This window comes from Lipophrys pholis (assembly GCF_963383615.2).
Source record: "Lipophrys pholis genome assembly, chromosome: 14".
Lineage (NCBI taxonomy): Eukaryota > Metazoa > Chordata > Actinopteri > Blenniiformes > Blenniidae > Lipophrys > Lipophrys pholis.
The window spans coordinates 22244205-22259574 of NC_137633.1; the positions used below are offsets into that span (position 1 = coordinate 22244205).

At 43.6% G+C, this 15370-nt stretch overlaps 1 protein-coding gene across 1 annotated transcript; it reads left to right on the forward strand.

The window, feature by feature from the left end:
- The first annotated feature begins 7080 nt into the window (after positions 1-7080).
- LOC308119351 (homeobox protein SIX6) lies at positions 7081-9150 on the forward strand. The gene is made up of 2 exons (XM_080479302.1): positions 7081-7786; positions 8596-9150. Exons 1-2 carry the CDS (start codon positions 7215-7217, stop codon positions 8759-8761), a joined length of 738 nt encoding a protein of 245 aa, XP_080335428.1. The 5' UTR covers positions 7081-7214; the 3' UTR covers positions 8762-9150.
- Positions 9151-15370: the final 6220 nt, after the last annotated feature.

Consider the following 15370-nt stretch of genomic DNA (forward strand, 5'->3'; position numbering starts at 1 on the left):
GGACAGAGATTCACTCTTTTCCCTGTGAAATCCCCTGAATGTGAGTAGGTGTATCGAAAATAAGCGCACAAAGATAATCCTTACTATTATGTTCGCGACTAAAGATCATTGCTGCTGTTTTTTTTCCTTCTTCTTACAAGCTTCTTTTCGACTCACATGCGACACATTAGAGCGCGCACATTCTGAAGAGATATGTGTAAAGGTCACTGTTGAAAAAGCTGTGATGGTGCAGACAAAAGAGCAAAGTATGTTGCTCGAAGAGACATTTATTGACAGTCAGTGTGTGTGTGTGTGTGTGTGTGTGTGTGTGTGTGTGTGTGTGTGTGTGTGTGTGTGTGTGTGTGTGTGTGTGTGTGTGTGTGTGAGTGTGTGTATGTGTGTGTGCGTGTGCGTGTGTGTGTGTGTGTGTGTGTGTGTGTGTGTGTGTTCTGAGGCTCTCAGACAATGTGAAGTGGAGGTGAGGCCCAGGCGGCGCTGTGACCTGTGCCCTGACTCACGCATCATGTAGCTCCCTGGTGCCAGCGGACCTCCTGACCATGATGAGTTTTGACTCCTGTCACCTTTGGGTGTCGTCAAGATCCTATGACATGGACAGTATTTTTTTTCTCTCCCCACTTTTCTTTTTGGAAGAGGGAGACCGCCGTCTCCAACACCCACTGCGAAGTCTTGCCAGACAAAATCAAGATGCCGAACTACAGGAGAGAGCTTTGTAGTGTCTGTATTCACACGCTAATGCTGAATAATTGAAGAAAAAAATCCAAACCCTATTCACAGAAACTTTTTTTCTTTCTGTAATTATATTCCAGCTTCAGTCAGAAACTTTCAATATACGAAATCATAATGGGCTCAGATGATAGAGTGAATTCTGCTCATTGTGATGTTATTTAAAACCCAGATGCTTATTTTATTCTATTGCAAGTCTGTATATTGTAAAGTGTATTGGTGAATGAAATAGATAAAGGGAGATAGAGATAGTGTGTGGGTGGCTGCAGAGGAAGGTCTAAAGACCAAGCATTCAATCAACCCACCTGTTTTGATAGTTTGTCCGTAGTCGTGTTAGTACAGAGAAAAGTGAGTTCTTTTTTTCTTTTTCTGTTTTGTGAAATATCTTTTTATACAGAGTCCAGGTTTAAACTGGGCCTATGCCGGGCACTTTACAACTGCCTAGTACACTTTCTTTTCATTCACCATCATTTCTGATGGTTGCGGCTAAAAACAGGGAAGTGGCTTTGAAGGAACCCACACCACTGGATACCAATTTCATGTATGTTTTAGTATGTGGAAAGTCACTTAGTGCTGTGTTCAATTTCAATTTCACACATACACACATGTGTATGACTGTGTGTAAGCAAAAGGATTTACTGTTCATAATTACCAGCTTGGCGTTTTAGCTCTAACAGCGAAATGCTGCCTCATACAATCACTTTGTTGTACAAGTGCTATAGGTGATGCATCCATTTGTTCATTTGCAATTTCTGCTCTCTATTGCTCTGCCTCTTACACAAACACTAACAAACACAGGTTACATAAAGCGGTGCAGTGTGCACCGTGCACTCTCCCAGGTTTCATTTAGCCCTTTATCTGGCCAGAAATTGACTGTATTCAGGAGTGGAATAGATGTAATAATTGCATGCACTCTATAACATGCTCCGCAAATGTGTTTTCGGGAAAAAAAAAAGGGTAGGTTTCAAGGTATTCCTAATGGAATTCTGCCAAGGATTTGAGGTTCACTCTCACCGTATTGTTTGTTTGCAGCAGCCAAATGTAGTCTCTTCACTCACATTTGCAACGTGTGAGGGGGATAAAATGTTGAGCTTCTGGAGAAGCTTCAATGTAGGATCAGACTTTTCTTGTGGATGACAATAGCAGGACTCAGTAACATTACATTTACAGGCCCCAGATGGTTGGTAAAGCCCTTTGTACGCTTTCAAACCGCTGCAGAGATTTACACCCCTGAAAACCTCTTTGACAAAGGTATAATGCTTTTTTCATGGCGTCTGTGTGCACAAGATGGGCTGTTCTGTTAGTAAAATGATTTGTTTCCTATTAGCATTAAGAATGTAGGCTCCAGTATGAATATTCAGTGCTGCTGTCGTGTCTCAGCTCCAACACAGGCATTATGGAATTATGTATTCCGCATACCATGCAAGTGTGAATTGGCTTAGTGGTTGTAAGGTCAAATATCATGTGCACTGATTATAATGGCTGAGCGGCGTAGTGGATCCCTGTGAAACGAAAGCTTGAGGGAAAAGTATGTGTGTCAGGGCAGGGCTGGCTGTGTGTGTGTGTGTGTGTGTGTGTGTGTGTGTGTGTGTGTGTGTGTGTGTGTGTGTGTGTGTGTGTGCGCGCCCCCACTCTGACTGCTGCAGTGTTCTGTCTCTTCTCTATCCGTGTCAGCAGGACTGTGTGACTGAAAGGCGCTGTGGATTACGTACACTGGGGGGCAATGGGTCAGTGGATAAGAAGTCTTCTCTGTTACCACAAATCCACAGATTAAACGCAGCGTCGAGAGCCAGTGCTGCCCAGAGGGCAACTGGGTCTGAAAACACAACTCCGAGAGAGCTTTGGCTTAACCCCTCTGTCACTGCCGAGCCAGGAGGCAACATATGAGCGAAGTGACTTCTCTTTAAGTCCCGCTGCATGAGGCAAGGCCCGGTTAAATACATCCGGGTCATCCAGAGGTTATTGGTAGTGTTGCTGACATGATATCTTAATTGGAAAGTTAATCCTGCGCTGGGACAGCTGACTCCATGTTAAAACAGTCTGCCGTGCAGGGAGAAGTCAACAGAACTGTGTGTGTGTGCGTGTGTGTGTGTGTGTGTGTGTGTGTGTGTGTGTGTGTGTGCGTGTGTGTGTGTGTGTGTGTGTGTGTGTGTGTGTGTGTGTGTGTGTGTGTGTGTGTGTGTGTGTGTGTGTGTGAGGGCACACACTGTATAATGTCTGCATCCTCCTGCTCTGCCAAGAAGATGCGCCTGCCAGCCCCGGGCAATTAACAATGCACATTAGCATTGTGTGGCAGTGTTTTACTTCACTGCCTGCTTTCTCTGCAAGCTGTTTAAGTGCATTAAAAAAAGACACAATCATGATACAGGCAGATCAGAGGAACACACAGTGACAGTCAGAGCATGTGAACACCGTGGTGATATGATTCGTTTCAGACTCACATTTACCGGTAATGTTTTGTGTGAGCAAACTCGGTGGAATGCCTTTATGCATGTTTGCACACACCTCAGTGGGCTTATGGATCTGCAGAACAACAACAGTGGCGCTGCGAGGAGCAGATGGGGAGGGAAAGGTAGTGTGGGTCTGGATGGGATAGTTGCAGGATGGCTGTTGGTGACGAGCTCTTGTAGCGTCTCGTCTGCTCCAGTGATCCCGGGGAATCTGGGTCATTTCCAGCCTGTTCGCATGGAGCTATACCCCGCTCCTTCCTCCTCTCCGCCCAGGGCAAAACTACAGCCCGGCTCCATGCTAACGATGATGACACAAAGTAAACGTACTCCTCTCTCGCAGTGAGCTGGGAGGAGGCTGAGTGTTAGTGTGCAGCAGGGTGCACCACACCTCTGTGCTGTATCACTCCTCTCTTCACCTCGTGTTCCTCTTTATGTCGCTGCCATTCCATCTATTCACTTTAATTAATTTTTGATCTATATGAAGCCAATTACAACACAGACATCTCATGGCACTTTACATTCGGATGAAATACAAAGAAAACAGTTTCACATGAGCAGCAGGAGAAAGAAACTCAAAGAATCCTCGAGCAGATGCAGACTCAGATGAAAGGAAAGGACAGAAAACACTTGATGGGATCAGGAAGCGCAGATCACGAGCTGAAACTCCAGTCGCAGATCCTGCAGGAGGGGACAGAGAAATAGAACGGAGAGGAGAAATAACCGACTACAGAGACGCAAAGTTAATGACAGCTGCTCCAGTAAGCAAGCTTTGATATTGTACAGACAAAAAATAAATTTGTATGCAAAAATAATTCATCCACACAAATGTATTTTATTTTTTAGTGATAAATTTCATCCTTGACCTCAGAAACACGTTTCAGTCAGATTCTCTGCACACTTCAAACACTTTTATTTTTCATGAAACTCATCTAATTAAAGTTAGTATAGACTGCCCTCTCACATCTGCAGAGGCGACACATAAACAGTCACAATAACAAGAACAAACCAGTGTTGAATTAAACTTCTCATCATTCTTTTTAGTTGTGGATGACATTGTTGGTGTTCCTGTATTTTTAGTTTTGAATAAAAATAACAGCTTTTGTTTTGACATTATAGATGAGAAGAAAATAACATTTAGATGGTTTGAAAACAAGTCACAAAGGTCGAATTGAAATGAAACTCCACTTTGGATTTGGTGATATTTGATTTGTAAGGCACATGAAAGGTTTTTCACCTGGTTGAGAAGGAAACTGCCTTAATGGACAAATCAGTCAAACTGTAAATAACTGCATTAACGTGTGTTAATAATGTTCTGAGTTGCTGCAGCAGGGATCGGGGTATGACACACTTGAACAAAAGAAGGAAAGAAAGTGTTTGAATGAGATCCACTGTGTGGATTCAGTGAGGCGCTGAATGTGTGGAGATATTGGTGTCAGGAGGCCCAGCCAGTATATCCTGACTCTGCGCCATATAGGCCTGAACTCACTCACATATACTGTGACACTTTGATTACATTGATACCCAAAGAATAACGATAAAAAAAATCGGTGCCAAAATGATTTAAGAAACGAGAAAAACTCCAAAGATCTATGCAAAAAAAATGCGCAAGGAACAATTTATCCGCACAGTGCCACAAAAGAAAAAAACGCCGCATCCAGACATTTTTTTTCCAACAAGTTATGAATGTTTAAGGCGGACCAATAAACCAGACGTGTTGCTTACACAGCGTGGCCTACAATTGTTATTTCCAGCCCTCCGTTTAAGAGATCCGAAACTCGCTGATGTTTTATTGATGCGCGCTTCCTCGAAAAAGTAATGCAGCCTTGTAAATTTAGGTTGGGGGTGAAAAGCCTGCAGGAATGAAATATTTACAGGCAGCTGAATATTTCAGATCGGCACCTTGTCGGTCGCCCTCACAATTTACTTCCACTGCTTGATGTGATGGAGATCTTATCCTTTATTTACCACTTGGTGTTGAATGATTGGCGACCCCGACAGACCAAAGTTAAATTCTCCCAGTTCTTCCCCTCGCTCATTATTAAATGCAATAAAGTACCATTCTCATAACGGCGACACATCCCGTTCTTTTATTTTTGTAGATTTTTTTTTCTCAAATATTTCTCGTTAGAAATATCATTTTTAGATCTTCATACTGATTGGGTTTTGCGGTAAAGCAGCAGGAGTGAACAGCTTCCTGTGCAGGAGGCATTTCAGAACATGCACTGTGTATAATTCATGCAAAAAGATCCCGAAGGGGCTTCAGCCTGAGTGTGTGCGGCATGCGTGTGTGCGTGCATGCAAGAGAGGGGAGAGAGAGAGAGAGGGGAAGGTTTTGCGTGTGTGTGTGCGCGCGCGCTTGTGCGCATCGGGGAAGGGGGGGGAGTATCTGTAAAAATAATATCAGGCTTTTCCGTCAGAATGAACTTTACTACTGTACCCAGCCATGAAATAATGTGACCCGACACTTGAAACCATCTGCGCTATCTATCCGCCCTCTTATTTACGAAATCAGCCTGCGCACAAAACGGAGTGTGTCTGATACTAAACCCGAGTAGCCTGGCGGGGCCATCTTAATCCTATATACACAAATATTTCTCCCCCTCGCTGTGTTTTACAGCCACCACACACCGGACACACGCACACACGCACGCGTGCACGCGCCTGACATAACGGCGGCTTTACTGTAAAGGAAAGGTGCGTAAAAATGTCAGGACACACACACACACACACACACACACACACACACACACACACACACACACACACACACACACACACACACACACACACACACACACACACACACACACACAAATTATTTAACTTATTTTATTTTGATGGAGAAATTAAGCATATATATTACGCTTCTACATGTGGTTGCGCACTGATCTAATTTATTGTGATTAATAAAAAAGGACTTTGTTCCGATTGGAAAACTAAATGCTCGATGTCGGTCACAATTTCACAGCCCTGCAGACATGGAAGATTAAAGTCTACACCATTTTTAGGATAAAATAAAAAAAGCTACATATGTGAGTTCAACATAATAACATAAAATCTCCCAAAATTGAAAGAAATGGAATGTAGTTGTTCTTTTACATTTTTTAATAACGTCTCAGGATTTTATCAAAGCTCCTTACAGGCCTAAAATATAAAATCAAACAAATGTGGTCAAACTAAACACAAAATATTTCACAATTTAAAGAAATGTGTCTTCCTAAACAGAAGTGTATGTAGTTTTATCCCGGGGCAGGACGGTCGCCTGCAGTCAGCGGGGATGTGTCATTTTGCTGCTTGAAGCTGTAATAATGGCTGCGCCTCGTGCGCGCTCCTGCTCCACTATATAGACTGAAGAGTCTTTATTTAACACCGCCCGCCGCACAAAGGCAAGGGGGTGTTTGGGAGGCACGGCGGGGCACATAAACGTCTGAAGACGCGAAGCAAAAAGGTCAAAATGTTTATATTATTTTTGAAAAGGGAGGTGCTGAGATCTCCTTTCCGCCTGATTGGCCGAACTTGACAGTGATTGACGTGTCTCCATGGCAACCGGGCAGCCAATCTGCCAAGTCCAATAGAAAATCATCGGAGGGGGCTTGACTGTCTTTTTCTCCCCCCCTTAAAAATACATCTCAGCTCCGGCTGTAATTCTTTCCTATTCCGAGCCTACCTTGATAAATCCGCCGCGGCTCCGGCTCCTCGGTTCCCGGTTCCCGGTTCCCTCCACACCGTTCTGCCCTTTGCCTGCCAAGTTTGCCCCGGCAGAGGATGCGGTAGCTACCGGCCCCCGCAGCATCGTCCCTCCTCCGCGACGTTTGGCGTTCGGTCGCGGATGCTCAGACGATTGGCTCGGTAACTTTGGGATTGCCTTGGTTTTTTTTTTCCTTTTTTTTTTTTTTTTTTTTTTTTTCGATTGCCGGGTGTCTTGGATTGTCTTGACGCACGGAACGAAGACGCGGAGGATCGACGCGGAGGAGCGGAGAGGAGAGAGAGAGAGAGAGAGGAGAAAGGAGGGGGAGAGAGGGAAACACAGGAGAAGCCTCCATGTTTCAGCTGCCCATCTTGAATTTCAGCCCCCAGCAGGTCGCCGGGGTCTGCGAGACTCTGGAGGAGAGCGGGGACGTGGAGCGCCTGGGCCGCTTCCTCTGGTCGCTGCCCGTCGCGCCTGCGGCCTGCGAGGTCCTCAACAAGAACGAGTCGGTGCTTAGGGCCCGCGCCGTCGTCGCCTTCCACACCGGCAATTTCCGTGAACTCTACCACATCCTGGAGAACCACAAGTTCACCAAAGAGTCGCACACGAAGCTGCAGGCGCTGTGGCTGGAGGCGCACTACCAGGAGGCGGAGAAGCTGCGGGGCCGCCCGCTGGGCCCGGTGGACAAATACCGGGTGCGCAAGAAGTTCCCCCTGCCCAGAACCATCTGGGACGGAGAGCAGAAGACCCACTGCTTCAAGGAGAGAACCAGGCACTTGCTTAGAGAATGGTACTTGCAGGATCCCTACCCGAACCCCAGTAAAAAGAGGGAGCTCGCTCAGGCGACTGGACTCACACCCACACAAGTAGGAAACTGGTTCAAAAACCGCAGACAAAGAGACAGAGCGGCGGCTGCAAAGAACAGGTGAGCCGCAGCGCGCCGTCTGGGGATGCTCTCTGCTCAAAACACCTAGAATTAAAAAAAAAAAAAAAAAGAAGAAAAAAAAAAAAAGGGAATACTCTGAAACAAGCACCCTGCGAGCATTGTGATATAATAGACGGCGGGTTTAATGGAGCAAAACAGGCCACAGAGCTGCAGTCAATTCTGACATCACTTCTCTTGTTATTTAATCCATTTGTTTCTCCTCTCTGTCTGCCTCTTTTTACTTTTTTTGTAATAGACCTAAATCCTTCTCCTAGAGTCTGTGTGATGGCATTTTAAAGACGTCTAATTAAAATATGTGACTAACAAAAAAAAAGTCTAATATTTATGCTTGTGGATAGATCATTTTAAAAACGTTGTGAATTTTGTTGGTGAACACAACAAATCAATTTAAGCTGAATTTTCCTCGATTCCTATTTTGACGATTGGCTCCATATTAACATTAATATCACTGATAACATTCATAGTTAATTCAGACGTGAAATCGTTTTAAAAATTGTTTAATTAATAGTGAGACATTCACAACAATTAAATTAAAAGGGCCAATATAATGTTCCGCCGCTTTTAAATGAGCCCCATAATGAAAATAATGTTTTTATCCTAAGGCTTTGTAAATATTTTAGTTTTTAAAAGAGTTTTTTCTGTTTCCACGTAAAAAATAAGTGTTTGTTGAAGCACATTTTTAAATTTTATGTAATGGCTTCAGGACGTCTTTGTTTATTATTTTTGAAGCCTAATTCAAAGGGTTGAAATAATGTGTCTGATTGTCTTTGCGTCCTGTGTCCACTCAGGCTCCAGCAGCAGGTTCTGTCTGGCGGCTCGGTTCGCTCCCTGGCCGACGAGGACGGCACCGTGGACCGTCTGGGGAACTCGTCCAGTCCGGAGGCCAGTCTGTCCAGTAAGGCGGCCGCCTCGGCCATCTCCATCACCTCCAGCGACAGTGAATGTGACATCTGAGGTGCAGATCCAGCTCGGTGTTGATGAGTTCCAGGAGGATCCGAGTGAAAGACAATCTAATAAAACAAGTCATAGTGCCTGCGTTGAGTTACACACACACACACACACACACACACACACACACACACACACACACACACACACACACACACACACACACACACACACACACACACACACACACACACACACACACACACACACACACACACACACCAGACTGATTGACGGCTGCCAAAACAAGAGGGGATCTGTGATCTGCGGCGTCCTTCTCCTTATAGGCCTATACTTCTGTTTGATTTTTACCCACGCGTGGATGATAACTGAACTTAATACGGACGAGACACATTTCACGGACTAATAAACCAACGCTCCAAGATGAGACGTGGAAGAAAAAATAAAAAAAGAAGAAAAATGAAACAAGAAAAAAAAAAAAGGGACGAGGGAATCCAAACGCGCCTAACCTGCTGTTCTCTGTGGGTATTTCATGTTGAAAAGAACTGTGATATTTTTACTTTACTTTCAAAGTTTTATAAATAATGTTTATTTGCCTATTTAAAACGATCTGCTCTGTCTCTTTGAATTTCATATTCATTTGCTTGGTGTTTTTAATACTTACCTTGTACACAGGTAAACCTGTTGAGCATGCGCGCTTTAGTGAACATGTGTTTCAGTAAAAGAAAAAAAAAGAAGTAAAGATAACTTAATAAAATAATTGTTGATCAAGATATTTTATAGTTTAGTCTTATTTATTTTTGGACTGACTGGTTGAAAAAGACAAAGAAAAACAATTATGAAATGTGAATTTTATAAGACTATTTTGTGCGTTTTGCGGGTTGTGATGGCGCAGTGCTGTGTTCTCTGACACGTTTCAGAGCGGGGCCTAATTGGCCAACATGCTTTGCGTCCTGTAATGCAGGGTGACAGCGAGAGGTCACGGTGAGGCCGGCTCACTAACCCGGATGATCTGCGAGAGAGATCATAGAGATCAAAACACAGCAGATTGGAGAGTCGGGCTTTACGCAGCACACGGAGGCGCAAACAGCGTGCAAGTGCTCATTTTCCCAAGACAACACTAATCTGAGTGAATCTTTTAATTGCTATAAAATAAGAAGGGTGGCAACGTTTCAGATCACACATACAGATTATACAATCTGAATTTGTGCTGCATGTTAAGCACATTGCCGCAGTTCTGTGCGTAAACGTATTTGTTCTGTTTATTTATTTGGGTGAAAAAAAAAAGAAAAAAGAAGTACACAGAGATCATCCTCTCCTGCTGTTTTATCCTCTTCAGCAGATATTTTTGCAGCATCTCCACAAACATCACTGTTCATTTCTATGTTGAACAATAATTTTATTAACCCTTTACCAACCCGTAGCACTAATTCTAACAACGGTAGATTATTTAAACTGGCTTGAGGCACAGCTTGTGAAGGATTCCCAGAATGTATTAACATCGTCCAACTGGTGCCATATATAATAATATCATAATTTGTACTGCGCCAATAGTGAATGTTTTTTTTTTTTTTAATTTTCCAACATTCATCTAACTCATCTAATGTATACATCCAAAAAAGTGTGTATTTACACACATTTTGTGTGACAAATAATATAATCGGATTCACACTCAGTCTTATATAAAAAGTGGAGGAAAAAAACCAGACAGAACTTCAGGGAGAATTTTGTTTACTATTTAGAGACATTTGTAAGATATAAAACATTAATTATGCGTGATTTCCGTCAATTGTTTGTCAAATTTAAATGGAAATTTTCTTCATTTTAAGAATGCCACTTGAGAAAATAATGGCCTGAAACGAGCCATAACAACAAGGTAAATTTTCCAGTGATATGAATGATTAAAGTGTATTTGCATGTAGTTTGGCCCTAAAAACGCCTTAATTCATTTTTCATGAACAGGACAGAAGCAAAGTGAGCAAAAGAAGACCAAATTTAAAGTTTATTTTTTTCCACTTGATTCAACAACCACCTGGTTTCCTCCCACTTTGCAATCAATTAGGCTGCAGTAACTTATGAGGCGGACAAAAGGCTTTCAGTGCCAACAAAACAGAAGCTAGAAGTCTGAGTCTGGAGGCGCAGAGAGGAAACAAGTGCAGGGAGATCAATGGGTTTTTTGGGAAGGGGGACTTCTTTTCCTACTTCTGCTGCTCTTCTTTCAATCTGCGAGCACAAAATAGCTAAATATTTCCGTTTCTATTGAGCAGGAGGACGGCCGAGGGGGGCTGGATGAAAAAGTCTTTCTGGCAGTCAATAAGGTTGTCAAACTGGTCAGCGGTAATCAGCGCTAATGAAGGTCTGCGAGTCCCGAGCGGACAAAAGGGGCCCTGCAAAGAAAAGACAAACTTCTGCTGTGTGTGTGTGTGTGTGTGTGTGTGTGTGTGTGTGTGTGTGTGTGTGTGTGTGTGTGTGTGTGTGTGTGTGTGTGTGTGTGTGTGTGTGTGTGTGTGTGTGTGTGTGTGTGTGTGTGTGTGTGTGTGTGTGTGTGTCCCTGGTTTGGCCTATTAAACGGATTTAATCACCAGTTGATTGTTTTGTGACTTGCAGTAGTCTGCTCACAGGATCATTGATTATGCTTCAGTAATTCTTTTAAAATAAATGATTTTGCGCAGTTTGCTTTTTTTTTTTTTTTTTTTTGCCGGAGAAGGAAACAGGATCTTGAGCTGGATGTGTGCAGCCTGGTGCAAAACGTTTCAGCTGGAGAATATGGTGCCAGGTTGAGCTGTGTGCGCAGTGACTGTGTTGTGCCATGAAGGGAATGAAGGCTGCAGCCTCCTTCTCGATGCGTCTCCATTGTGTTTGGGTCCGTCAGCGTCCTTCAGCGCGCACATCCTCCGGAGCCCAGCGCACTTTGTCTTTATGAAAGACTGCACATCTCTCGTGCCATTATAGCTTCCTCCCACCTGCAGCTGCCTGAATACGGGTGTTTGTCGTTTCACCAAATAATTGTTTTCACCTTTTTTTTTTATGTTAAATTGTTTATGACATGATATAGTCGTTAACGCCAACACCAAAAACGAGAACTGACCTCAATTTTACTTCTTGTTGAAATAAGGAATCTCACTGGATTATTAAAACAATCCAACACAGAATAACGCACAAGAATAACTATCTAAACCAGGTGACAATAACTCACCTGGAACAATGTTGATCTATTGAATCATACAAGCTTGGATAACTGCGTGCGCCAAAACGCGTTTGTGTTTTTGATTATAATTTTCTTTTTTTTAATATATATATACATAGATATGTATTCACCTAACAGAAAGGTGGTAGCGAAAGACACCAGACGCTTCAGAAAGAGGGGAACAAAATTCCTCCTTGTAACAACCATTGAAGGCACCTTTACGCAATAGTTGGATTAACGTGTTTGAGCATTTCGGAGAGACCCGTGTCCATCTCCGAAATGTGCCAAACAGGCAATCGGATCCTCAACGCTCCTGTTTTTGAACCAAAAAACAAAAATGACTTGAGAAAAGTCTGTTCATTTAGACGTGCAAATAACGACGAGATGATCGTAATTAAAAGGCGAGAGAACTGATGTAATATTATTAGGGGTCTTTTAGCTGCAGGCTCTGCTGTGTATTGTTAACGTAAATTCTGATGATACTTAGAAAAAAAGATACGTTTGTTTGTGTTTAAATCTCATTAAATCAGTGGTGCGCTTTCTGTAAGACACAAACCCAAATCTACTCTCAATGGAAATCCTAAAATAACACGTGACGCCTCTTTTATCTGATGATTTATTTAAATCACATTTTTTTCGCTCAACCTTTATAGTAAAATCTAACCAGTGAACGCCTGTTTCTCTGGCATGTTCAGGAGCCTGGTGTGGCTTTTGTACCTCCGGGGACGTGTTTTTACTGTGTACAAGCAAGTGCCATTTTTAGATTAGTGTTGTTTTTCAGACTTAACGCTTTCCAGATGGATTGTGTCTGTTTCGTCGGTATGCGTGGATCGATGGGATCCTGTGATTTATTTGTAGACCCAGTGTGGATCCAGAGACCTGATCTGGACCTGCTGGTCCAGTCTGTCCAGACGGCTTTAGTTTCATATGATTCATTTGATGATACAGTAAATTGTTCTTCACTCTGGGGGACATTACTCGTTTTTACACTGTGTGGTTTTCTGCGGATCACAACGCAAACGACTCAAACTGTGCACCCTTTGTGGGGTTCTGTTTCTTATTGTCCTGGAGTCAAACCTTTTTATATTAAAATTCACATTGATTAAACAGTTTTTCTTGTTATAATTGGCTCAGATTGCAAATGCGCACACTGGGCGCAGTGTTGCTCAACCTATGCGTAAAGACAGACTTATCCTCACAAATATCGAATTACTAAACTTGTTAAACACAGTATTCGTGATATGTTGTATTTTTTGTTTCAGGAATCAGGTTTGCGTTAATTTCCCATGAGAGATGAAGTCAAATGAAATATTAAAGAAAGGGAACTTGTCAATCTGCTGCCATCACCCCCCTTAACAAGAAAATTACTCTAAACACAAACACCAACTAAAACCGTGTTTATGCTCTTTATTACGCAGGCTTTTTAAAGACTACTACTACTACTATTACTATAGTCCTACTCCAAATACAACTGCTATTTTCACTATTACAATATTACTATGACTATTCTTTCTACTACTACTAATTATTATTATTATTATCATTATTATTATTATTATTTTTAGTAGTAGTAGTAGTAGTAGTAGTAGTAGTAGTAGTAGTAGTAATAATAGTATGGAGTATATTGTTGGATGTGCTCCTCATGAAGAGATGGCCGTCACTCAGCAGGGTAAACAAGTCCTTTTCTACAGGATTTTGTCCTCCCCCTCTACCTCCGTGTCATGCCGTGATGTCTTTCACCTGTGCCTGAGTGTGTGATTGTCGTCACCTGGTGGCTTCAGTATATAACGGGCTTTTCTAATGCGTTTAGGTTGTTGGTTTCGTCTGCGTTTGTGTCTCTGCCCTCCTGTGCTTCGGTACTTCAGTGTCTTTTTGGGGACTGTGCTCCTTTTCTGGTTATTTGGTTTCCCCTTTGTAATAAAATGACGCCCTTGGTTTCCCACAATATTGTCAGGCATCATGAGTCCACCTCTCTCGATCCAAACGTGGCAGAACAGACCGACTTCTATTGGACCCAGCAGGCACCCCGTCCCTTCCAGACTCAGGTGAGTCTCCTGCTCTGCTCGAGGATGTGTCTGCTTTTCAAGCCAAGTTCAACCATCAACTATCACGGCTTAGGCAGATCCCAGCCAGCCTCCTGTCAGCTCCCCACCAAGCCTTTACCAAGCCTCTGGTGCCCTAACCTGTGTTGCCTCACGGACTGTGGTAGGGCAGTAGAGGCAGGGCAGTGGCGGCAGCAGTGGCGGCAGCAGTGGTGGCGACCGTGGTGACCGTGGCGACTGTGACGATGATGCATCTCTTCACCGAGGGAACCCCGGACAATGACAACGGCTCACCATATCCCCTCCCCAGGCATCCCCAGACCATGACGATGGATTGTCCCATCCCCTCCTTGAGGGAGCCCGGGAGGGTGGTGGCGGCTTGACCCATCCCGTCCCTTCCCAAAGGGGCTCTGTGGCATCAGGGTCGTGCCCAACCGAGGTGCCCTGCCTCCAGACCGCCTCTCTCCTGGACAAACCTTGGGCCATCAGGAGTCGACCATTGAGGAGGGCTAATGTCTTGGTTCAGGTTTCTCCTCTGGTATTTTTGGTGAGATTGTGACTCTGCCTCTCATTTCAGGCTCCTTGGTTTCACCTCTGGTTTGCTGATCCCCACCCTGATGTTTTCCACCCCTGCCTGAGTGTGTGATTGTCGTCACCTGGTGCCTAAGGATTTTTTCTTGTGTGTTCAGGTCGTCGGTCAGTCTGTGATTTTGCATTCCTGTCTCTGCATCTCTGTCTTCCTGTGCTTTGGTTCTTCAGTGTCTTTTTGGTGACTTTGCTCCCTTGAACTAGTGAACGTGGACCTTTATGGATTCTTGGTTTCCCCCTTGTAATAACCCCCTCCCCCCATCTCTCCAGTCTGTCCGCACTCCAACAACTTTCTTTTTTTTAACCCATCAATGGTTTGTTGTTTTCAAGGTCAGCTTTTACAATCTGTCATAGGGGACGGTACCTAAATAGTTTATTCGGATGAGACAAGCCTGCGTTTTTGTATTCTTGAAAAAAAAAAACATTCAGTCAGCTCATTGTGCAAAGGCCTAGAATTTATATGAAAATAATTCGTTTAGAGCCGCTCCTTCCACGCCATCAGTGTTTCCCAACCTTGGGCACATAACTGTTTGGCGGTATTTGTGTTTGGTCGGTGAGATGTTTTCCTTTCCATCTGAGAGGTTTTCTTTCTCAGACAATGAGGAACAATGGCCATGTGCAGTGTGCAGCCTGGATGCTCCAACCGTCTGAAGGCTACGCAGCCTCAGCAGGGAAACTGTGTCTGTGGTTCCCCCTGCTGGTCATTTCTCACACATACATCAGCAGCGGCGCAGCTTGAAACCTCTTCCATTAAAATAAATCCACAGCGTGCTCCTTTATTGAGGAAATTTATGGGCAACTTCCGCATTTTAAAGCTTATTTAGCATGTATCGCACA